General features: G+C 44.3%; 1 protein-coding gene across 3 annotated transcripts in view; it reads left to right on the top strand.

Annotated features, from left to right (window-relative positions):
• Positions 1-25,704, top strand: part of dzank1 (double zinc ribbon and ankyrin repeat domains 1) — a 132,762-nt gene that overhangs the window by 44,776 nt on the left and 62,282 nt on the right. For all 3 annotated transcript variants that reach the window (XM_078556713.1, XM_078556712.1, XM_078556714.1), the window contains exons 8-13: positions 760-877; positions 4,495-4,608; positions 5,129-5,221; positions 12,696-12,818; positions 14,641-14,805; positions 19,352-19,577. In XM_078556713.1, coding sequence (XP_078412839.1) covers positions 760-877; positions 4,495-4,608; positions 5,129-5,221; positions 12,696-12,818; positions 14,641-14,805; positions 19,352-19,577 — 839 coding nt within the window. The remainder of the gene's footprint in view (positions 1-759; positions 878-4,494; positions 4,609-5,128; positions 5,222-12,695; positions 12,819-14,640; positions 14,806-19,351; positions 19,578-25,704) is intronic.

The following is a 25,704-nucleotide window of genomic DNA, read 5'->3' as shown; positions in this document are numbered from 1 at the left end:
GAAAGATATAATTGCTCTGGAGAGAGTGCAGAGGAGATTTACAAGAATGTTACCAGGGCTTGAAAATTGCAGCTATGAGGAAAGATTGGATAGGCTAGGGTTGTTTTCCTTAGAACAGAGGAGGCCGAGAGGAGACCGAATTGAGGTGAACAAAATTATGAGGGGCCTAGAAAGAGTAGACAGGAAAGACTTGTTTCCCCTAGCTGAGGAGTCAATTACCAGGGGACATAGATTTAAGGTGATTGGTAGAAGGATTAGAGGGGACATGAGGAAAATTATTTTCACCCAGAGCATGGTGGGTGTCTGGAATTCACTGTCTAAGCTGGTGGTTAAGGCTGACACGCTCAACTCATTTAAAAGGTGCCTGGATCTGCACCTGAAGTGCTGTAACCTGCAAGGCTACGGACCAGGTGCGGGAAAGTGGGATCAAAATGAGCAGCTAGTTTCTTTTTTCTCTTTTTTGGCTGGCACAGACATGATGGGCTGAATGACCTCTTTCTGTACCATAATTTTTCTATGGTTCTAAGTGTTGATCCATTTAACAAACCGTATAACTTACACAGCATAGACTTGGGTAAACTCATTCACCCATAAGTCACTGCATTAGCCTGTGCTATCCATAAGCAATGGTATTGGCTTGAGACTGATGTACTATGTAGACTATTCAGTTTGTTATGATTTCTTAGTTGGTGATGGTTGGCAATGGGGAAAGTATATGTTTGTTTCTCCAATGTGCCCATTGTAATTTAATTTTTTTAGGTGTGTGTGCTGCCTTGCTCCTCGTCCATCAGATCCTTTTGCACGTTTCTGTCAGGAATGTGGTTCACCTGTTCCTCCAGTGCCAGGCCGTAGGCTTCCACCACCTGAAGGAGCTCAGGTTGGTAACAACTGAAACAATGAACTAATCTTGTTTATGTAAAGAAGAACTTTCATTAATGTAACATTATTCATAACCTCAAGACAGCTGCAAGCGCTTTATAACCAACAAAGTACTTTTGCAGTGTACTCAGTATCACTGAATCACAGGATCTTTGCAGTGCAGAAGGATATAATTTGGCCCATCAAGTTTGCACTGGCTCTCTGAAAGAGCAATCTACCTAGTCCCACTCTCCTGCCTGATCCCCATAACCTTGCACATTCTTTCTTTTCAGATAGCAATCCAATTCCATTTTGAATACCTCTATTGAACCTGCTTCCACCAATCTCTCAGGAAGTTCGTTCCACATTCCAACCACCCTCTGGGTGAAAAAAATTTTCCTCATATCACTTTTACTCTTTTTTCCAATTATTTTTGAATCTGTGCCCTTTAGCTCTTGATGCTTTCTTGAGTGGGAACAGTTTCTCACTATTTACCCTGTCCATATCCCTCAGGATCTTGAATGCCTCTATCAAGTCCCCTCTCAGCCTTCTTTTCTCCAAGGAAAACAGTCCTAACCTCTTCAGTATATCCTCATAGCTGCAGTTCTTTATCCCTGGAATCATTCTTGTGAATTTCCTCTGTGCTTTCTGTAATGCCTTCACATCCTTCCTCAAGTATGATGCCCAGAACTGGACGTGGTACTCCAGATTAGGCCGAACTAGTGTCTTACACACGTTCAACATGACCTCCTTACCCTTGAGCTCAATGCCCCTATTAATAAAGCCTAAGATACTAACTGCTCTCTCAATATGCCCCGCCACCTTCAATGACTTATATACGTATACACTGAGGTCCCTCTGTTTCTGCACCTCCTTTAGAGTTTCTCCCTTTATCTTATACTGTCTCTCCATATTCTTTCTGACAAAATGTATCACATCACACTTCTCTGCATTGAACTTCAACTGCCACTTGTCTGCCCATTCCACCAACATACCTGTGTCCTTTTGAAGTTCAAGACCATCCTCATTACAGTTGACAACATTTCCAAGCTTTGTATCATATGCAAATTTTGAAATCATCCATGAACACTACAGTCTAGCTCATTGATATATATCAGGAGAAGCAAGGGTCCCAACACTGACCCCTAGGCAACTCCACCACAAACCTTCCACTAATCTGAAAAATGATCATTTATCACTTCTCTCTGTTTCTTGTCACTCAGCCAATTTCTTTTCCAAGTGCCTAATTTCCCTTTTATTCCATGACCTAGAATTTTGCTCACAAGTCTGTTGTGTGGCATTGTATCAAAGGTCTTTTGGAAATCCATATACACCACATCAACAGTGTTTCCCTTATCAACCTTCTCTGTTACCTCCTCAAAAACTCCAGCAAGTTAATTAAACATGATTTTCCCTTAATGAATCCATGCTGGTTTTCCTTAATTATCCTTATTGATTTTTTTCCTGAACTATTATTTCCAGAAGTTTTCCTACCACTGAAGTCAGACTGACTGCTATGTGGTTGCCATTGAACAAGGGTGTAACATTCTCAATTCTCCAGTCCTCTGTCACCACCCCTGTGTCTAAGGAAGACTGGAAGATTATTACTAGTGCCTCTGCAATTTCCACTCCCACTTCCCTCAGCACCTTTGGATGCACCTCCTCCTGCTCAACTGTAAATTCTTCTAGTGTACCAGTTACCTCCTCTCTCACCTCAGCCCGGGTAGCATCTTCTTCCTTTGTAAAGACAGATGCAAAGTACTTGTTTAATACCTCTGCTATTTCTCCTGCCTTCACATGCAAGTCCACTTTTTTATCCCTAATCGGCCCTACTCTTTCTTTTACCACATACTTTTTATTATTTATACGCTGATTCCCTTTCATATTAGCTGCCAGTCTCTTTTCATGCTCTCTGCTTGCTTTTCATTAGTATTTTTCACGTCCCCTCTGGTCCTTCTTTGTTCAGTATGGTTCTCCATTGTATTTTCTACCTGACATGTGTTGTACGCACACTGCTTCCTTTTCATCTTCACCTCTATCTATCTCATCATCCAGGACATTCTGGATTTATTTGTCCTACCTTTCCCCTTCAAGGGAATATATCTTGACATTTCTTGCAATACCTTTTCTTTGATGATGGCCCATTGTTCTGCCACCATCTTTTCTGCCAACATTTGATTTCAATTCACTCGATTCAGATGCATTCTCATCCCTTCGAAGTTGGCTTTTCCCCAATTAATTATCCCTGCTCTGGATTGTTCCTTGTCCTTTTCCATGGCAAACCTTATGATACAATGGTCACTGTTCCCTAAAAACTCTCCCACTGATATTTGATCCACTTGAGCCAAATCATTCCTCAGAACCAGATCCAACAGTGCCTTCTCTTTCGTTGGACCGGAAACATACTGCTGCAGAAAATTATCTTGAACACATTCCAGGAACTCTCGCCTCTCTTGTCCCTTTGCACTATTCCTATCCCAGTCTATATTTAGATAATTGAAGTTCCCCATTATAATTACTCTATAATTCTTGCATGTCTCTGTAAATTCTTTGCAAATTTGTTTCTCTTTATCCCTTCCACTATATACTAGGTGGTCTATATACTACACCGATTAATTTTATCGCACCTTTTTCATTCCTTACCCTCTGCTCATTCTCCAAGTCATGCTGTTTTCAACTGAGCAAGCTCCTGTACATGCCCACACTTCAACACACGCACCTCCAGCAGGGATGCTGGGTGATAAGTGAGCGATTGATTCTGCTCTGACCCAAAGGTCAAGAGGGCCATTCTGGTGGCCTCTACTATTCAAGCTGAAACTCCGGAGACTACCCAGCCATTTGTTATTTATATAGGTCAGCCACTCGCTGGATAAATCTCATAGACTTCAGGGGTGCTCATAATGCAAAAAATGTAGCAGCCAATTTGTGTACAGCAAAGTCCTACAAGTAGTAATATCAAAGAAAGTACTGTGGATGTTTCACGGTCCCACAAACAGTATTGTGATAATGACCAGATAATTTGTTTTCTATTGATGATGTTGGTTGAGGGATAAATGTTGTACTCTGAGGGAACTCTCCAGCTCTTTTTTGAATAGTGTCATTGGATCATTTACATCTACTTGAGGTTAAACAGGGTGTTGATTTAATGTCTCATCTGAAAGAGGGCACTTCTGGCAGTGAAGTACCTCCTCAGTACTGCACTGAAGTGTCAGCCTAGATTTTGTACTCGAATCTCTGGGGTGAGACAACCCAGTCCCCTAAATCTACTATCTTTGTGACCCAGAGGCGAAAGTATTACCACTGAACCACGACTCACACTTTGGCCTCCATGTTTAGGGGCTGAAGTAGGGGAAAAGAGGATCGGCAGATGGTCCACTATTCCGCGAGTCCTGCTGGAAAGTTCACTTGTATTGATGTTGGTTGTAGGTAGAAATAGATTCAGCTGTGTGGAGTTCCCACAGTGAGCCACTTAGCCAAGAAGGCAGCTGGCACATGTCGTGCAGTATCTCAATGACTCCAAGAGGAAAGAGGTGTATGGGAAGAAAGCTACCTTATCAAATAATGTTGCCCAAGCTGAATGATGGGGAAGAAGGCACTTTATCAAAAATTTAATAAAAATCTTATGTTGTTTTGCAGATGGGGCTCTGTGTGGAATGCAAGACAATGGTCCCATTGAATACTCCAACATGTATTGTATGTGAGGCCCCTATAACGCCTCAGCTAAAGCCTGAGGCCAGCATTAGTCTCAAGGTAAACAACATGACTTGTGCTCGGTGTGTGAGAAATAGACACACAAAACAAGCTTTGCTGATTTTTCACACAGTCGGAACAACTTCATTGATTGAAGGAGGGCATTCGCTGAATATTGAACTTTTCAATTAAACGTCACAAAATTCAATGTGCTGAATAGCTAGCCAACAAAAATGAAAAGTTTCTTTGGTACTGCCAGTGAGTGTCACGAATACATCTGATAAATAAATTAATTGTCATATTCCCCAAATAATGTTTAAAAATATTTGGGGGGTGCGGAGTATATCTCACTTTACAAAATAATAGTGTTACTGAGAATGGTTTTTCCAGGGGTAATTTTCAGCATTAGCGGGGGTGGAGAACTGACAGTACAGGATTTTTCAATGTAAGCATAAGAAGTAATTTATGAAAATTCCCCCTCTTTTGTACAAGAGTGTGGTCTGTTGGACATTAATACATTCTGATCTGTGCATTTTTTATGTAGGGAAGGCTGTTAAGTTATACAATGCTTTTTAAATAGAACAAGATTATCTGTCGATCGTGTGGAACAGGCAACCCAGCTAATGTCCAGCACTGCTTAACTTGTGAGACCAGGTTGTCGAGATCACTGAAAGTAAGTGACTGTCATTCTGTTTAATGAGTTTATTAGACATGGAGCTTAGAAACTTGTGATTTTCCCTGCTAACTGCAATACCGAGAGAGTGCTGCACTGTTGGTGCTGCCTTTCAGATGAGGGTTAAACTGAGGCTCCGTCTGCCCTTGAGGATTGATATAAAAGATCCCCTGGCACTATTTTAAGAATAGCAAGGGAGTTCTCCCCTGTATCCTTATCCATAATTATCCCTCAACCACCATCACTAAAAGGTAATCTGTAAGTTCCAGAATGTTCATTATCACATTGCTGTTTGTGTTACCTTGCAGTGTGAAAACTGGCTTCTCGGTTTCTCACATTGCAACAGTGGCTACACTTCAAAGCTACTCATTGGCTATAAAGTGCTTTGGGACATTCTGAGGTTGTGAAGGTGCTATATAAATGCAATTCTTTCCTTTTTCTTTCTAATGCAGCGAGGTCCAATCTGACTGTCATGTAGCAACACAGGCTGTGCAAAAATTCCATAGGTTCTTTCTTGGAATTGCCAAGTTGAGGAAGGAGCTTTGGTTTGGCATAACAAAAGGGAACTAGCTGAGAGCTAGAAGCTGGAAGTATTTAATCAGATAATGGTTCCCAAAATGGTGCCATTGAAGACTGTTAGAAGTCACCCAGAACCTTGCACTTTGTAGCCATGGGTTTCTTTTGGGGGAGGGAGAGTTAACCGTAATTGTGTTTTCAAGGTCATTTCCCAGAAGATGTCCCTTTGGTAGCATTATTCTGGAACTTACAGATCTTAGCCAGGCATTTCAAAAAGCAATGCTTTCTGGAGCACCACTCAGTAGCTTATAGACACTGAGGTAGATCTTTATTTTGTATGATGGTGTAAAACTGGTGATATCATGTCAGCAGTCCATTTTGCATATTCCATTGAAACCCCTGGGAATGAAAATGTAAAGATGTGTAAAAGGGGCTGCTGACTTACTATCGCCCATTTTACAATTTTGTGCAAGAGTCAAGATCTGTCTCACTCAGCACAAACTGGTGAGCAGAAGGGCAGGTTGGGGCATTTAGCCGAGTGCAAGGCCCCAGTCTCTTTGACGTAGGAGAAGCAACAGCTTTGATTGGGAGGCCAACCATTAGCAAAAGAATCTTGCACGTGACCCAGGATAGCTTGTCAGACTACAGTTTGCAGCTGCAATTGGCTACTCATAGAATGCATTGTGTTAGCAGACTGGCATATGTAGAAGAAGAATAAAATTGGATTCCCTGTTTAAGCTACTTTAAGGCCAGAATCTTCTGCTTGGCGTGTGTGGGCGGGCCCTGCACTCCGACGTGTAAAATGATGTGCGGTGACGTCGGGCATGTGCCCTGACGTCACCACGCATCATTCTGATCTTCTGTTCAGCGGGCGCGCACCGGAGTCAGCTGTGCGCCCGCCGAACTGTCAAAGGCCTGTCAAGACCATTAATAATCTAATTAAAGTAGTTGTCAGGGCTGCCCATCCAACCTTAAGGTTGGCGGGCAGGCGACTCCAACTGAACCGATCTGGGACCAATGTTCTAGCAAAAAGGGTAAATAGGGTGGTCAACAGGATTTTAAACTAGAAAGTGGGGGGGGAGGGAAGGGTAAAACTCCAAGAAGTATGACTAATGGGAAACAAAGCAGCAGGTTAGCGTGTTTGGGGGGGGGGGGGGTGGGGGGGGAGCGGGTGGATTCAACTTCATGGAAAATTATGAAAAAACTGAAAAGAAAGGAGAGCCCAGGAAAGGCTATTAAAGTCCCCAGAACACAAAATAGGACAGAGTGTTTGGAAAGGGCTAGGAATCTAACTTCAAGCACATCAGATAAAGGGATGACAATGAGAAAAGGGACAGGAAATACAGGACTGAAGGTGTTGTATCTGGATGTATGCAGTATACGAAATAAGGTAAATGAGCTTGTGGCGCAGATTGAAATTGGTAGGTATGATGTGGTGGGCATCACGGAGACATGGCTGCAAGGGGATCAGGACTCGGAGCTAAATATACAAGGATATACATCCAATCGAAAAGATAGGCAGGTTGTCAGAGGGGGTGGGGTTGCTTTGTTAGTAAGAAATGAAATTAAATCGATAGCAAGAAATGATGTAGGGTCAGATGATGTAGAATCTGTGTGGGTAGAGTTGAGGAACCGCAAAGCTAAAAAAACCATAATGGGAGTTATGTACAGGCCTCCGAACAGTAGTCAGGATGTGGGGCACAAGATACACCAGGAGATAGAAAAGGCATGTAGGAAAGACAAGGTTACAGTGATCATGGGGGATTTCAATATGCAGGTAGACTGGGAAAATCAGGTTGGTAGTGGATCCCAAGAAAAGGAATTTGTAGAATGTCGACGAGATGGCTTTTTGGAGCAGCTTGTGGTGGAGCCCACTAGGGAACAGGCAATTCTAGATTTAGTTATGTGTAATGAGGCAGATTTGATATGGGAGCTTAAGGTGAAGGAACCCTTAGGAGGAAGTGACCATAATATGATAGAATTTACCCTGCAATTTGAGAGGAAAAAGCTGGAATCAGATGCAACGGTATTACAGTTGAATAAAGGCAACTACAGAGGCATGAGGGAGGAGCTGGCCAGAATTGACTGGGAGATGAGTCTAGCAGGAAAGACAGTGGAACAGCAATGGCAGGAGTTTCTGAGAGTAATTTGGGAAACACAGCAAAAATTCATCCCTAGGAAGAAGAAGCATACTAAAGGGAGGATGAGGCAACCATGGCTGACAAGGGAAGTCAGGGACAGCATAAAAGCTAAAGAGAAAGCATACAATGCGGCGAAGAGCAGTGGGAAACCAGGGGATTGGGAAGCCTACAAAGACCAACAGAGGACAACTAAGAAAGAAATAAGGAGGGAGAAGATTAAATATGAGGGTAAACTAGCCAGTAATATAAAAGAAGATTGCAAGAGTTTTTTTAGATATATGAAGGGTAAGAGCAAGGCAAAAGTGGACATTGGGCCGCTGGAAAATGACACTGGAGAAGTAGTAGTGGGGAACAAAGAAATGGCGGAGGAACTGAATAGATACTTTGCGTCAGTCTTCACAGTGGAAGACACGAGTGACATCCCCAAAGTTCAAGAGAGTCGGGGGGCAGAGGTGAGTATGGTGGGCATTACCAAGGAGAACGTGCTAGGAAAACTGAAAGGTCTGAAGGTGGATAAATCACCTGGGCCAGATAGATTACACCCCAGAGTTCTGAAGGAGATAGCTGAAGAGATAGTGGAGGCGTTAGTGGTGATCTTTCAGGAATCACCGGAGTCAGGGAGGGTCCCAGAGGACTGGAAAATCACTAATGTAACCCCCCTGTTTAAGAAGGGAGTGAGGCAAAAGACGGGAGATTACAGGCCGATTAGCCTGACCTCGGTCGTTGGTAAAATTTTAGAGTCCATTATTAAGGATGAGATTTCAGAATACTTGGAAGTGCATGATAAAATCGGGCAAAATCAAGGGGAGGTCATGCCTGACAAATCTGTTAGAATTCTTTGAGGAGGTAACGAGTAGGTTAGACAAAGGAGAGCCAATGGATGTTATCTACTTGGACTTCCAGAAGGCCTTTGACAAGGTGCCGCACAGGAGGCTGCTCAGTAAGATAAGAGCCCATAGTGTTAGAGGCAAGGTACTAGCATGGATAGAAGATTGGCTGTCTGGCAGGAGGCAGAGAGTGGGGATAAGGGGGTCCTTCTCAGGATGGCGGCCAGTGACTAGTGGAGTTCCGCAGGGGTCAGTGTTGGGACCACAACTTTTCACTTTATACATTAATGATCTAGATGAAGAAACTGAGGGCATCCTGGCTAAGTTTGCAGATGATACAAAGATAGGTGGAGGGACAGGTAGTATTGAGGAGGCGGGGAGGCTGCAGAAGGATTTGGACAGGTTAGGAGAATGGGCAAAGAAGTGGCAGATGGAATATAACGTGGGGAGGTGTGAGGTCATACACTTTGGCCGGAAGAATAGAGGCACAGACTATTTTCTAAATGGGGAGAGAATTCAGAAATCTGGAGTGCAAAGGGACTTGGGAGTCCTAGTCCAGGATTCTCTTAAGGTTAACTTGCAGGTTGAGTCGGTAGTTAGGAAGGCAAATGCAATGTTGGCATTTATTTCGAGAGGACTAGAATATAAAAGCAGGGATGTGCTGCTGAGGCTTTATAAGGCTCTGGTCAGCCCACATTTAGAATATTGTGAGCAATTTTGGGCCCCGTATCTCAGGGAGGATGTGCTGGCCCTGGAGCCGGTCCAGAGGAGGTTCACGAGAACGATCCCAGGAATGAAAGGCTTAACATATGAGGAACGTTTGAGGGCTCTGGGTCTATACTCGATGGAGTTTAGAAGGATGAGGGGGGATCTGATTGAAACTTACAGAATACTGAAAGGCCTGGATAGAGTGGGCGTGGGTAAGATGTTTCCATTAGTAGGAGAGACTAGGACCCGAGGGCACAGCCTCAGAGTAAAGGGAAGACCTTTTAGAACAGAGATGAGGAGAAACTTCTTTAGCCAGAGAGTGGTGAATCTATGGAATTCATTGCCACAGAAGGCTGTGGAGGCTAGGTCATTGAGTGTATTTAAGACCGAGATAGATAGGTTCTTGATTGGTATGGGGATCAAAGGTTACGGGGAGAAGGCGGGAGAATGAGGTTGAAAAACTTATCAGCCATGATTGAATGGCAGAGCAGAATCGATGGGCCGAATGGCCTAATTTCTGTTCCTATGTCTTATGGTCTTATAAGAGCCCAGGCGGCCTTCGCATTTCTCATGGAACCTCATCCACGGGTGGGATGAGGTTTCATGAAGGGTTTATAACTTAAATAAAAAATGTTATTAAAATTCATAAACATGTCCCAGCTCATGTGATACTGTCACATGAGGGGACATGTTTGAATAATTTTTTTTTATTCTTTTATTCAATTTTTCAAGATGAAATTAATCTCCCTGAGGCAGCTCCGTGCCTCAGGGAGATTTCTGTGCTCTTTTGCACAGGCCCTGACTCTCCCTCCTCCCCCCGCCCGCACAGGTAGCTCTGAGTGCTTCCGGGTGTGCGTCACACTGGGCGGGCCTTACTTGACCCGCTCACGTAAAACGGCGGGGCGCAGCTGATCGCAGGCGGTGATTGACTCTGTGCCCGCTCCCAACCGGCTTGCCCGACGGGGAGAAAATTCTCCCCTAAATTTTGAAGACATTATTAAAAATAATTACTTAAGTACAGAGTGCAGCATAAGAAGCGGAATAAAATTTCACTTAGGTGTGCCCTTAGGTGTTTGTGTAGATTTTTAAGAAACACCTGTTGTTATTTGCAACTATTATAACTTCCACCCAGAGGGTAGCAGTGGAAGGGTGCTTTTCTGAATGGAGAGCTGTGACTAGTGGAGTTCTGCAGGGATCAGTGCTGGGACCTTTGCTGTTTGTAGTATACATAAATGATTTGGAGGAAAATGTAACTGGGCTAATTAGTAAGTTTGCAGACGAGACTAAGGTTGGAGGAGTTGCAGATAGTGAAGAGGATTGTCAAAGGATACAACGGGATATAGATCGGTTGGAGACTTGGGCGGAGAAATGGTAGGTGGAGTTTAATCCGGACAAATGCGAGGTAATGCATTTTGGAAGGTCTAATACAGGCAAGAATTATACAGTAAATGGCAGAACCCTTAAGTGCATTGATGGGCAGAGGGATCTGGGTGTACAGGTCCACAGGTCACTGAAAGTGGCAACACAGGTGGATAAGGTAGTCAGGAAGGCATATGGCATGCTTGCCTTCATTGGCAGGGGTATTGAGTATAAAAGCTGGGAAGTCATGCTGCAGCTGTATAGAACCCTGGTAAGGCCACACTTGGAATTTTGCGTGCAATTCTGGTCGCCACATTACCAGAAGGATATGGAGGTGTTGGAGAGGGTGCAGAGGAGGTTTACCAGGATGCTGCCTGGTCTGGAGGTTATTAGCTATGAGGAGAGGTTGGAGAAACTCAGATTGTTCTCACTAGAGCAACGGAGATTGAGGGGTGCCTTGATAGAAGTTTACAAAATTATGAGTGACATGGACAGAGTAGATAGTCAGAAGCTTTTTCCCATGGTGTAAGAGTCAATTACTAGGGGATATAGATTTAAGGTGAGAGGAGAAAACTATAGAGGAGATGTGCAGGGTAAGTTTTTTACGCAGAGGGTAGTGAGTGTCTGGAATTCGCTACCAGAGAAGGTGGTGGAAGCAGGTACAATAGTGGTGTTTAAGAGGCAGCTTGACAAATTCATGAATAGGATGGGAATGGAGGGATACGGACCCCGGAAGTGCAAAATGTTTTAGTTGACGGGCAATATGATCGGCGCAGGCTTGGAGGACCGAAGGGCCTGTTCCTGTGCTGTACTTTTCTTTGTTCTTTGTTCAATGCATATGAATTTTTAAGTTATAAAATATATCAAGACCAGTCTTGTTCATATTTAACAATGCAAATTAATTATAGGATTCAGTGTTGGGAATGAAACATTGCAGGTCTATGGGTATAAAGCAGGGGAGTGGGCTAACAGAATATATATGATGCAGAGGCACAATGGTCAAATGGCCTTCTGTACTGTATCATTCCATGGACATGAGACGATGACATCAAACTGTCCATAATATGGAACTAAGTTGGGGGTTTCACTCAGGTGCCACAAAATGACTGGTACATGAAACAAAATGTAATATTGGAGAATTACAGTGAACCAACTGAAATGACTCAAGTTAGATTGTTAGGGCAGAGCAGAGGGAGCAATCCTCTATATTAATCTATACCCTACTTGAACTGCAAGTATTTGATACAGATTTTGGGTGTCAGATGTAGGAAAATGTTCTATTCTCCAGCTCCAAATCCCTTGCCTTTAATAAACATGAAAACAAAATTTGCTCCCTAATTCAAAAATAAATGTTTCCAGCTTCATTTATGCGAAGCCAACAAAGGAAGAGGAGCACATCTTCCAGCCCTTCAATCCTGCTCTGCTATTCAATTAGATCATGGCTGATCTGTGCCTTCAAGTCCATTTTCCCTTTGTACCTTTACCTAACAAAATCTTATTAACCTCAGTCTTAAAAACTCCAATTATACCAACATTTACAGGGTTTTAGGAGAGAGAATTTCACACTTCTACTACCATTTGCGTGAAGAAGGTTTTCCTTATTTTCCTCCTAAATGGTCTAATCCTAATTTTATGGTTGTGTCCCTTTGTTCTGAATTTTCCATTCATGGGAAGTAGTTTCCCTCTATCTACCCTTTGTACATTTTTACCATTTTAAACACCTTCAACCTTCAACCTTTTAAACTCAAAGAAAAGAAGCCAAGTTTACACAATAATAAAATGAACAGAAGTTAAATAGGTTGGTCCATTATTTCACATAGTGACCACAACACAGTTTCTATTTCGTTCTGCATTGCACTGAAATTGTCTCTGAATTTGGTGGTTAATTTTTTTTCTCCCCTCCCCCCCCACCCTCTAAAACAGCCACATTTTAGTGGAGATTCCACCCCATCATTACCAAGTCAAGAAGGGAAGATGCTGGCATGTTCCAAATGCGGACGGGTTAACAACACTGATGCTCGATTCTGCGACTGGTGCGGAGCCAAGGTATGCAAGATACACTAAGCGATAGATTCAGCTGTCAGAATTTTCACACTTTTGGTCACCTGTCCTCGTCTCCTTATGTGGCTCAAAGTCAAAATTTGTCTGATAACGCTCCCATGAAGCTCCTTGCAATGACATTTCACTACATTAAACACACTATATAAATGCAGGTTGTTGTTGAAACAACGTGCGAAGAGTTGGAAGGCTTTCCTCAAGCAAGAGAACTAGATTGTCAGTCAAGCCATCCACTCTTGCATAAGGTGGCCGACCATGTTGTGGCAGTCTCAGGTGCCCCTTCCACCCTCTCTGACCTTTCTGAGTTCTTGTCCTGAGTCCAAGTGCAAATGGAAGTCAGGCACCTTCTCCCAAAACTTATTCAGGACTGACTCAGGCAGAAATCTGCTGCTTCAGCCTGAAAATGGAAGAGCTGTACTTAGGTCTTTATTGACGCAGTCCAAGCTTCTGATGGGACTGTGGTACATTGAGCAGCGTGAAAGGTGAGTGGAGCGGTAGTAGGAGATGTAATTTGAAGATGCATTCACTGACCTTGACTATCCGTGTGAGATCATTGAACTTCCTCCGGCACCACAGCCAGATCCTCATGGCCAAACTCCAGAATTAACCTCCTGCTCCTATTCCTTCACAGGGTGTGCCCCGAGAGCCTCCTTACCCACTGCGTAAATATGGTCTCTCTCTTCGTTTTGACCTCATTACTCTGGCCTCTAGTGTCACATCTAAGAACCTGGGAGCCCTCTCTCTACGCTGCGGCCCCATTAATAGTAGTTGTATTCCTTCCTCCCAGCAAAGCCTTCTGGATACTCTTGCAGCAGCTGCTATAGCCTGAGTGCACTTCCCCTTTAAGAATTGCAAGTTAGCTGTTCGGTAGTAACGCACACTGCTCGGTCCCCTGCTAAGCATGCAGCCAGCCAGCAGCATATTTCATGGTGAACTGTACAACACAATTATGCTGGTAACCAGGCAGCACAAGGTTCAATGGGACCAGATGCAGGGTAATCGCCCATCACAATCCTTGTTCTCTATATCAGGCCTTTCTTCCGCTAATGTTTCAGGTTTAGACCCATTGTTCAAAATATTTTTTCACTAAGGAGCCGCACTCAAAATAGAGTTATTTACGGCAAAGAAGGAGATCATTCTGTCTATTGAGTCCATTCCGGCTCCAGTCAGTCCCATTCTCCAGCTTGGTCCTTGTAGTCCTCCAAGTTTATTTCCTTCAAGTGCCCATCCAATTTCTTTTTGAAAACCATTGATTATTTTTGCATCCACCATCCTCATGGACAGCAAGTTCCAGGTCATTACCGCTCACTGTGTAAAAAAGTTCTTCCTCACATTCCTCTGCACCTTTTGCGCAAAATCTGAAATGTTCAGGTGCTCTCTCTACAGACACTGCCTAACCAGTTCAGCGTTCCTGGTATTTTCTGCTTTTGTTTCTGATTTTCAGCATCTGCAGTATTTTCTCTTATTGTGGCACTGTCTGGGGTGCTATTTTATATGATACTTTAAACCAAGGTCCTGTCTACATTCTCAGATGGATATAAAAGATCCGAAGGCACTATTTCCGAAAGGAGAGGATTTTTCCCTGGTTCCCTAGTCAACATTAATCCTTCAACTGCCATCACTAAAATATGTTATTCGGCCATTGTCACACTGCTGTTTGTAAGACTTTGTTGTATGCAATTCACTACCATGTTTCCTACATTATAACATTGACTACAACTCACAAGGTATTTTATTGGTTGTAAAGGGCTTTGGATGTCATGAGAACGTGTACAATGTTAAATAAATGTAACCCTTTCTTTTCTTCTAGCCTGGTCCCCCTATGAGCTACCTCAGCTGCTCAAAGTGTGGAGCAACTAACCATCCATATGCTCGTTTCTGTGTTTCCTGTGGCCTTTATCTGGAGCCCCCTATGCGGATGGATTCTCGCAACAGTGCATTGTTTGGTTCTGGCCAATCCACAGTCCTAGCTGAGGTAGGTCCTATTAAATAACCCTCCCCATCTCCATCAAAAGCAGCCAGATTCCTGCACTTCTTATTTGATTCACTTGAAGACCGAAACAGATTGCACCTCCATATAAATCCACTCATAGGGTCACTAGCCCTCCAGGATTGCATTGGAGTCTCCAGGGATTAAGGATTAATCTCCAGGACAATGCTGCAAGCAACCAGAAAAAGAAAAATCATTAGTATTTTATAAAAATAGTGCTGTTTTCATTTTCTTTGAAAGCTCTCATTTATACCAGGCTGAATATAGAAAGTTCAGAATGGAAGTGAAAAAAGAAATGAGAAGAAAAGGGAGTGTATGAGAAGACACTGGCAGCTAACATAGAAGGGAATCCAAAAGCCTTCTACAGGCATATGAATAGTAAAAATGTAGTAAAAGGAGGAATTGGGGGTGATTAGGAACCAAAAAGGGATTTTGCATGGTGGCAGAGAGGACATGGTTGAAGTGCTAAATGGGTACTTTGCATCTGTTTTTCCCAAGGAAGAAGGCATTGCCAAAGTCATATTGAAAGAGGAGGTAATTGAGTCACTGGGTGGGCTAAAACTTGATAAAAAGGACGCATTAGATAAGCTGGCTGTACTGAAAGTTGTTAAGTTGCCTGGACTGGATCCAGATGCATCTGAGGATACTGTGGGAAGTAAGGGTGAAAATTGCAAATGCTTTGGCCGTCATCTTCCAGTCCTCCTTAGAAACAGGGGTGGTGCCAGAGGAATAGAGAATTGCAAATGTTACACCCTTATTCAAAAGAGGGTGTAAGAATAAGCCCAGCAACTATAGGTCAGTCAGTTTAACCTTGGTGGTGGGAAAGCTTTTAGAAACAATAATCAGTACAAAATTAACAGTTACTTGGACATGTGTAAATAAATTTAAGAAAAACCAGCATGGAATTGTTAAGGGAAAATCGTGTTTACCTAACTTGTTTGATTTTTTTAATGATGTATTAGGTGGGGTTGATGAGGGTAATGTGTTTGATGTGGTGTACATGGACTTGCAAAATGCGTTTGGTAAAGTACCACCTAACAAACTTGTCAGTCAAGTTATATCCCATGGATTAAGAGGGACAATGGCAGCATGGACACAAAGTTGACTGAGTAACAGGAAACCGAGAGCTGTTTTTCAGACTGGAAGAAGGTGTATAGTGGGGTTCCCCGGGGATTGGCTATTAGGACCATTGCTTTTCTTGATGTGTGTTAATGACCATGACTTGGGTGTACAGGGCACAATTTCAAAATTTGTGGATGACACGAAACTTAGAAGTATAGGAGAATAATGATAGATTTCAAGAGAACATAGCAAGCTGATGGAATGGGCAGACAGGTGGCAGATGGAACTTAATGCAGAGAGGTGTGAAGTGATTCATTTTAGTAGGAAGAACGAGGCGAGGCAATATAACAAAGGATACAGTTCTAAGGGGGCTGCAGGCCCTCAGTTTAACATCTCAACTCTCAGTATTGCCCTGGTGTGTCAACCTAGATTTTTGTGCTCTATAGTGGACTTGAACCTATAGCCTTCTGGACTCAGTCATGAGTGCCCCACCACTAAGCCACGCTGACACCTGACAAAGATGAAAATTCATGCACTTCAATAACCATAGACTACTGAAATATACATTGCAAAAATGTTAAAAGCCACTTCAATATCTGGTGCTCTTCACATTAGTAAGAAATTCCTGCTTCCTTTGATTGAGAGGTTGAGTGAATGTCCTGCTCCTATATTGATTACAGCACTCTTGCCTCCGAGTCAGAAACTTGTGGGACTGAGTCCCACTTCAGAGGCTTGATCACAAAATCTAAGCTGCATTACAGTATTGAAGGAATCCCTACATAGCCAGAGGTGCCGTGTTTGGGATGAGATGTTTATCCAAGGCCCTGATTGCCCTCATAAGCTGGACCTTAAAGATCCCACAGTACTATTTTGAAAAGGAGCAGGGGAGTTCTCCCCAGTGTCCTAGCCAACATTAGTGCCTCAATCTATATCACTAAAACAGATTATATGGCCATTATCTCATTGCTGTTTGCAAGGGGCTTGTTGTGTACCAATTGGCTGCATCTTTCCTACATCGCAACGGTGGCTACACTTCAAGAAATACTTCATTGGCTGTAAAGTTTTTTGGAACATCCTGAGGCCACAAAAGACACCTCCACCTGCAGGGTGATGCATGATTTTTGTTCAGCATCTGTGTCACATGGGTGTACCAGTAATTATGCCAAAGTATGTGTCCTTTCATTAGCCTTACTGTACAACTGCAAATGTCGAACTGACTGAAAACTTGGCTGTCAAGCTTGATGTATAGGTACCAATTTAAAATGTATACAGTTGCTTTCAATTCCGGAAATATGTATTTAGTTTGAATAATTTTTCAGTGCTGGTGGATAATTTCTATTTAACGCCACTGGATGGCAGACTGTACATTTCTTTTAAAAGATACGTTATTGTTTTCAGAGCCTAAATAACAGCAGCTGCATACTATGCTAAACAGGTACCAGTCCTCAGCTGAGTTGTTTGTTTTCCTACCTTGTGCTCTTTAATTGGCTGTAAATGGTCTAGTACTTTCAATACAAGACCTTGCTATCTTCCTGTTCATCGAACAAATTGGTGAATTAAAATCTGGAACAGTTTGAGCTTAGTTTCTTGTTGGCTGCATAACAGCAGGATGGCTTAACTGAGGAAGGATTAAAGAAAATTTCACAAATACTGGAAATCCAAAATATTAAAATAAAATCATAGAAGTACACAACCGATCAGTTAGCATCTGAAGTTATTTTAAAAATTCTTTCTCAGGATACAGCAGTTCACCTGCCCAGTCTTGCCACACTAGATCTGACCAGGTAAGATAGAGGCATTTTCAAGCTATGGCAGTTGGAGCAATTTTTCCCTCATTTTGCCTTTATTGTGGCAAACTTAGTAGAACTTGGCTCATGAAAGAATTTTAGGAAAAGACCTGGAAGTGGACAAGTGCAATATTAGTTCAAGCTCCATAAACTTCCCATGTTACGTAGAATTACATAGAATTTACAGCACAGAAACAAGCCATTCAGCCCAACATGTCTATGCCAGCATTCATGCCCCACACGACCTTCCTCCCATTTCACATTATCTCACTCTCCCAGCATCAATTAATGCTTAGTGATAGAGAACTCAGTGAAAGGCATTTAATTATTAAGAGTAACACTCATTTTTGGCATAGCTACTTTGAGGAATGTCAAGCCCTCGTACAATAGCAACGTGATCATTGATTTTCCCCTATGGTATCTGCTTAAGGGTTTGACATTTTTGGAATCATAAATCTCAACATCAATTCAACTCTTTTAGTGCTAAACTCTAATTTTAAGATTCAGCAGAATTGGAGGGTGCTGCAAGTAGTTGGATTACACTGTAAAATGATACACTGTCAGGAGATGACTATACAATTTCTCCTCATCCAAAAAGCACCATTTGTTTAAAAAACAACCCTGACCTATATCTGTGTTAGTTATCTTTCGATACTGTAAACATGGAAAGCACAATTATGTGACTACCGGCACAATGTTGCCTATAATCACTGTAATGAGCTTCTACATGTATCCACCCTAATTAATATTTGGTAAATCCTTTTGAACTGTCTAAATACAGAACCTATTCACAGTCTAACGTGTTTAATCTTTCACCTTTGGAATCCCAGATTCACTTATCTCAAAGTCCAGTAAGTTTAAATTGCCTAACTTGAATGTTGGGTATGTTATCAGATCAATCCTTCCGTATGTTTTATATAGCGTTGTAATTGTCTGTATAGTGATACAGTCAAAGTCTAACATTATTAATTAATCCATTTCCCTTTTAAAGTTAATTTTGTGATTAAGTTGACTGATCAGCAAGATTGGTGCAGTAAGAATGGTTATAATTTGTAGCACTGAAGCAGTGTAGTTTTGTTAGTTTTGCAGAGACTATGTTAGGTGTCAGCCTTGGTTCACTCCTGCCTCTGAGTCAGAAGGTTGTGAGCTCAAATACCATTTCAAAGAATTGAACACAAACTACTAAAGAGGTGCAGTACTGTGAAGTGTTGTCTTTTGGCTGAGATATTAATCCGAGGCCCAGTCTGCCCTCTTGTTTGAACATAAAAGATCCCAAAAACACTATTCAAAGAAGAGCAGTGTGTTCTCTTTAGTGTCCTGTCACTCAGCCAACATCACTAAAGAATAGATTACCTAGTCACTTTCAGGTTGGTTTGTGGAGCCTTGCTGTGTGTAAATTGAATGTTGCCTTTCCTGGATTACAACAGTGACTACACTGCAAAAGTACCCAATTGGCTATAAAGCAAATTGTAATCTTAATGAAAGGTGCTGTATAAATGTAAGTTCTTTTTTCTATTCATGTTATCTATTCTTAAAATAGTATGGAGAGGAATCTGAGATGAACATGTTAAAGGTTGTACTGTAACATGGTTAATTGTAATTTCTCCCTCATGGTTACAAGCTCCTAAAGAATTGGCTGTTCCAATCAACATCTCACCCTCTTTATTTTTTTTGCCCTCAAGGCTACAGATCAACACACTTCTGCAACCTGGCAACCTTTGACCATCCCATTACCAATGTTCAGGCTGGAATCTAATAAAGAGGATCAGGGGACCCAAACTGTTGGTCTCTTTTACCCATCCTGCAAGGTGCTGGAGAAGAAGGAAATGGAGATCAGTTGTCAACAAGCGAAACAGCAGAAGATAATTGATCGGCGTCCCCTTCTAACAGCCATCAGCCCTGGAAAGGGTGCGTAAAGTTGCTTAAATGCTTGAAATCCAGACTTGTCTAGGTGTGGCCATTCAGTTTGAATAGGCCCTACTGGACATGATACGTTTCTGTCATGTCCAGTAGAAATCATTCAGTCACCACAGGTATGGCTACAGCAACACCACTTTAGCTATTTTGCACTCATTTTAGCAGAAAAGGCCTTGCTTACACTGACACAGCACAGGTAAATGCACTTCATGTGTGTTTATTTACTGATCAAACACCTGCCACCTTTCAGTAACCAAGACTGTAAAGAACTCACAATGATCAAAAACATTCGCACACCCTGCTTTTCATCTTATCATTTTCCATAATGCAGAAAAAGTTAAAGTTCACATGCATACAGAATAACCAACAATACGTCTATTACTTAGTTTTTATTTTTAATCAGAAATTCACCTAACCACATCTCGCTTCCCAATTATCCACATATTTATAGTGGCTAATATATTCGACAACACTGCTCTACTTACAGTTTCTGCTCCACTAATGAGAAATCACTGTTGAGAACAGAGTCACCAGGTCTGTGAAATTCTAACAAGCAAACTAAGTGGCATTACTGTACAGCAAACAACTGGGCAAACACAGTGTTAATTGTAATTTCTGAGTAACTAGGGCTGGATGGCCTCCACTAAATCCAGAGTTTCGATGAGGTAATATTTGGAACAGGGTGGCTATATTGCAATTGTAATACTAATTTCACCCCGGTGAATGGATCCTGGATTGGGTCACTTTGGTTGATTTAGGTACTACTGCGAATTCCTGGTCTGAATCACATTCGGATGAGGGGCTACTGGTAAGTGGGTCCAAGTCTGAAACAGATCAGAAGAATAAGGTGCTATTGTGAATGAGTCTTTGTTTAGAGCACTTGGTAGGATGAGGGCTTGCTGTGAATGGGCTCTGATCTAGATCACTTTGGTGGGGTGAATTCTATTGGAAAATGGAACCTAATTGGATCAGTTTGGTAGGGTGAAGTATTAATGGTGACCAGAATCTGGCCTGGATCACTTTGGTAGGTGAGCTATTAATGGTGAACAGGTCCTGGTCTAGTTCACTTTTGTAAAGTGAGGTACTACTGGTGAACGGTTGCTGGTCTGGATCATTTTAGTCGAGTGAGATGCTACCATGGATGGAACCTGGTCTAGTTAACTTTGGTAGGGTGAGGTAGGATAATGAATGGGTCTTGGCCTAGATCACTTTGGTAAGATGAGGTATGATACAAATGGAACTGACCTGGATTGCCTTGGTAAGGTTAGGTGCTTGTGGTCAGTGGACACTAGACTGGGTTGGGTGAGATAGTACTGGTGAAAGAGTTCTGGTCCAGATCACTCTGGTAGGGTGAGATGGTGCTAATAAATGAGTCTTCTCCATGTCTACTTTTGGATTAATATGATAATAAGCAATGGGCACATGTTGAAGATCCAGCATTAGTACCTGTCCACTCCTTTTCTCTAGCCCGGTTAACCTTTGAACATCCACCACCAGAGGTTGAGGTAACTTACATATTTCCTTCATAAGGCAAAAAATGTGCTCATGGCAAACGCTGCTGCCTGCGAGGTCTTTATTGTCTGTGCAGCAAACGTGATGAATAATAAGGAGGTTGCTCAGACCCCCTTTACATGGAACATAAGAACGAGTGTAGACCATTCAGTCCATCAAGCTCTGCAATACAGTTGGATCATGACAGATCCGAATCTTAACTGTATCTGCCTTCGTTTCCTATCCCTCAATATGCATGTCAATGTTGAGTTTGATCATTGCCGTACTTGAGGTAACTGCAAAAGTGAAGACCATTAACACCACATTTCATTTCTCTTTTTAAAAATTTAAAGGAGTTAGACATGGTTTTTTCCTGTCTAACATTTCCTAGGTAACGATATAACTGACATCCCTGACTCCCCACAGACCCACCCCGGACTCCCCTCTGACTCCCCCCCCAACCCTCTGACTCCCCCCCAACCCTCTGACTCCCCGCCGACCCTCTGATTCCCCCCCAACCCTCTGACTCCCCTCCCCTGACCCTCTGACTCCCCGCTGACCGTCTGACTCCCCCACAACCCTCTGACTCCCCGCCGACCCTCTGACTCCCCCCCAACCCTCTGACTCCCCCCCAACCCTCTGACTCCCCGCTGACCCTCTGACTCCCCCCCAACCCTCTGACTCCCCCTCGACCCTCTGACTCCCCGCTGACCCTCTGACTCCCCGCTGACCCTCTGACTCCCCCCCAACCCTCTGACTCCCCCTCGACCCTCTGACTCCCCCCCAACCCTCTGACTCCCCCTCGACCCTCTGACTCCCCCCCAACCCTCTGACTCCCCGCTGACCCTCTGACTCCCCCACAACCCTCTGACTCCCCCACGGACCCTCTGACTCCCCCCGAACCTCTGACTCCCCCCAACTCTCTGACTCCCCCCCAACCCTCTGACTCCTCGTCGACCCTCTGACTCCCCCCCAACCCTCTGACTCCCCCCCCAACCCTCTATCTCCCCCCCCAACCCTCTGACTCCCTCCCAACCCTCTGACTCCCCGCTGACCCTCTGACTCCCCCCGACCCTCTGACTCCTCACCAACCCCCTGATTCCCCCCCAACCCTCTATCTCCCCCCCCAACCCTCTATCTCCCCCCCCAACCCTCTATCTCCCCCCCAACCCTCTGACTCCCCGCCAACCCCCTGATTCCCCCCCAACCCTCCAACTCCCCCCCAACCCTCCAACTCCCCCCCAACCCTCTGACTCCCCGCCGATCCTCTGACTCCCCCACAAATCTCTGATTCCCCCCCAACCCTCTGACTCCCCGCCGACCCTCTGACTCCCCCCCAACCCTCTGATCCCACCCCCCAACCCTCTGATTCCCCCCCCGACCCTCTGACTCCCCCCCTGACCCTCTGACTCCCCCCCCAACCCTCTATCTCCCCCCCCAAACTCTCTATCTCCCCCCCCAACCCTCTATCTCCCCCCCCAAACTCTCTATCTCCCCCCCCAACCCTCTATCTCCCCCCCCAACCCTCTATCTCCCCCCCCCCAACCCTCTATCTCCCCCCACCAACCCTCTATCTCCCCACCAACCCTCTATCTCCCCCCCAACCCTCTATCTCCCCCCCAACCCTCTATCTCCCCCCCAACCCTCTATCTCCCCCCCAACCCTCTATCTCCCCCCCAACCCTCTATCTCCCCCCCCAACCCTCTATCTCCCCCCCCAATCCTCTATCTCCCCCCCCAACCCTCTATCTCCCCCCCCAACCCTCTATCTCCCCCCCCAACCCTCTATCTCCCCCAACAACCCTCCGACTCCCCGCCGACCCTCTGATTCCCCCCTGGCCCTCCGACTCCCTCACCCCAGGCTCTCCAGCTCAGCACCTGGCCCTCCAATTTCACCGTCCCCAACTCTTCGACTCCCCCGACCCTCCCTCTGACTCCTACCTCTTCCTCCAACTCCCCCCCCGCCCCTCTGACTCCAATCCACCCCTCTGACTCCAATCCACCCCTCTGACTCCCCACTGCCCCTCCGGCTCCCCACTGCCCCTCCGACTCCCCTTCAGCCCCCAACATCGCGCTCGACCCTCCAAGCCTCCCCTGACCCTCTGCCAACCCGCGACCCTCTGACACCCCCCACCCTCGCCCCTCCAGCTAGCCCCCGCCCCTCCGACTACTCCCTGCCCCTCCGACTGCCCCTTGCCCCTCCGACTCCCCTTCCACCCCAAGACTCCCCCCTCAGCCCTCTGACAACGCCGGCCCTCTGACCACCACCAACCCTCTGACCCCACAACTCACCGACCTCCCCAACCCTCCGACTCTAACCCCCCCCCCCCCACCCCCACTGACCGTCTGACTCCCGCCTCGGCCCTCTGACTCCCTCCGACCCTTCTACTCCATCCTTCGACCCCCAACCCTCCGACTACTCTCCAACCCCCCTGGCCCTCCCACTCCCCTCCCTCCCTGATCCTCTGATTCTCCCACCCAATCCTCCGACTGCCATCAACTCCCCCAACCGACCCTCCAACTTCTGTCCTGACCCAACCGCACCACCCTACCCAACTGCCAACTACCACCTTACTGACCTCACCCTGCTGCCACTCTACCCACTTATCTCACTCACACCCATTACCACAGTGAAAAGCTATTTAAATGTAAAATCACAGAAAGTTAACAGCACAGTAAGAGGCCATTTGGCCCATTGTGTCTGGGCCAGCCGATAAAACAAGCCACCCAGCCTAATCCCACTTTCCAGTATTTGGTCTGTAGCCCTGCAGATTATGGCAATTGAGGTGCATATCCAGTCACCTTTTAAATGAGGTTTTCATCCTCTACCACCCTTTCTAGGCAGTGAGTTCAGACCCCTACCACTCTCTGGTGAAAAAGTTTTCCCTCATCTCCCCTCTAATCCTTCTACCAATCACTTTAAATCTATGACCCCCTAGTCCCTGACCTCTCTGCTAAGGTAAATAAGCCCTCCCCATCCACTCTATCCAGGCCCCTCACAATTTAGTACATCTCAATCAAATGTCCCTTCAGCCTCCTCTGTTCCAAGAACAACCCCAGCCTATCAAATCATTCATCATAGCTGTAATTTTTCAGTCCTTGCAACATCCTTGTAAATCTCCTCTGTTACCCTCTGTAGTGCAATTATACCCTTTCTGTAATGAGGTGACCAGATCTGCACACACTACTCCAGTTGTGGCCTAACTAATGTTTTATATAGTTCCAACATAACCTCCCTACTCTTACCTTCTATGCCGCGGCTAATTAAGGGAAGGATTCCATATGCCTCCTTAACCATCTTATCAGCCTGTCCTGCTGCCTTCAAGGATCTGTGGACATTCACTACAGGGTCTCTCACTTCCTCCACAACTCTCATTTATTGTGTATTTATGACACAACCTCCTTGGAAGATTCGTCCCATTGTTTCTAGGACTTTTTTTAGTAAATCAGTCTTCCAGGGAATTGGTTTGTTGATAGCTGTTTTCAACCTGTGTAGTAGCTGTTACTTTTCAAATAATTTTGTTTCAGGCAACAAGTAGATATTGGAGGGGATAATTTAGCTTGCCTACATTCAGCTTCTAAGGAAGGTTGCAGTCCAAGGGATCCTCCTTGGTTGTGTCTTCCGAACACGAGCTGGCCTTCATGAAGAGAGGACAGCCATGCCCGCGACCAGCCAATGAAGTATTGTTTGTTAAAATCTTACAGCCAGTTGGTGTAGGAGAAGACCAGAAGCCAATCCTTATTTAGTTTTAGATTTTTTTCACGAACTGAGACATTAGAAATAATCCGCCACCAGTGTCAATAAGTGTCTCTTTATCAATGAAATAAACAAATTATCAAGGGGCACTTTTGCATTATTGGAACAAAACAAATACGACAAAGGAAACATATCAAATTAAAATAACGTTCCTGGAGTGGATGGTGCGCCCCCTTTAGCGCCCATCAGTCGCATAAGACCTCAAGCATACCAGCGGGCACTGCATCCAAGAATATTGAAGGAAATGAGAGTGGAAATTGCAGAGGCACTGGCAATAACCTTTCAATGTTCCCTGGATTCAGGGGAGGTGCCAGAGGACTGGAGAATTGCAAACATTACACCCTTGTTCAAAAAACAGTTGTAAAGATCTTCCCTGCAATTACAGACCAGTCAGTTTAACTTCGGTGGTGGGGAAACTTCTAGGAACAGTTATTCAGGATAGAATTAATAGTCACGTGGAAAAATGTGGATTGATTCGGAAGAGTCAGCATGGATTTGTTAAAGGAAAATCGTGTGTAATTAACTTGCAGTGGTTTTTTGAAGTGGTAACAGAGATTTTTGATGAGGGCAAGGTTTTTGGCGTGGTGTATTTGGACTTCCAAAAGGCGTCCAATATAGTGCCACACAACAGACTTGTGAGAAAGTTATAAGTCATGTAATAAAAGGGATAGTTACAATGTGGATACAAAATTAGTTGAGGGATAAGAAACAGAGTAATGGTTAATGGGTATTTTTCAGGATGGAGGAAGGTTTGTAGTGGAATTCCCCAGGGTCGATATTGGGACCCTTGATTTTCCTGACATATGTAAATAATCTAGATCTTGGTGTGCAGGGGACAATTTCAAAGTTTGCGGACAACACAAAAATTGGG

Source organism: Cetorhinus maximus, chromosome 14 (genome assembly GCF_964194155.1).
Source record: "Cetorhinus maximus chromosome 14, sCetMax3.hap1.1, whole genome shotgun sequence".
Classification (NCBI taxonomy): domain Eukaryota; kingdom Metazoa; phylum Chordata; class Chondrichthyes; order Lamniformes; family Cetorhinidae; genus Cetorhinus; species Cetorhinus maximus.
The sequence above is the reverse complement of the archived record's forward strand: the minus strand, read 5'-3'. Positions and strand labels throughout refer to the sequence as shown.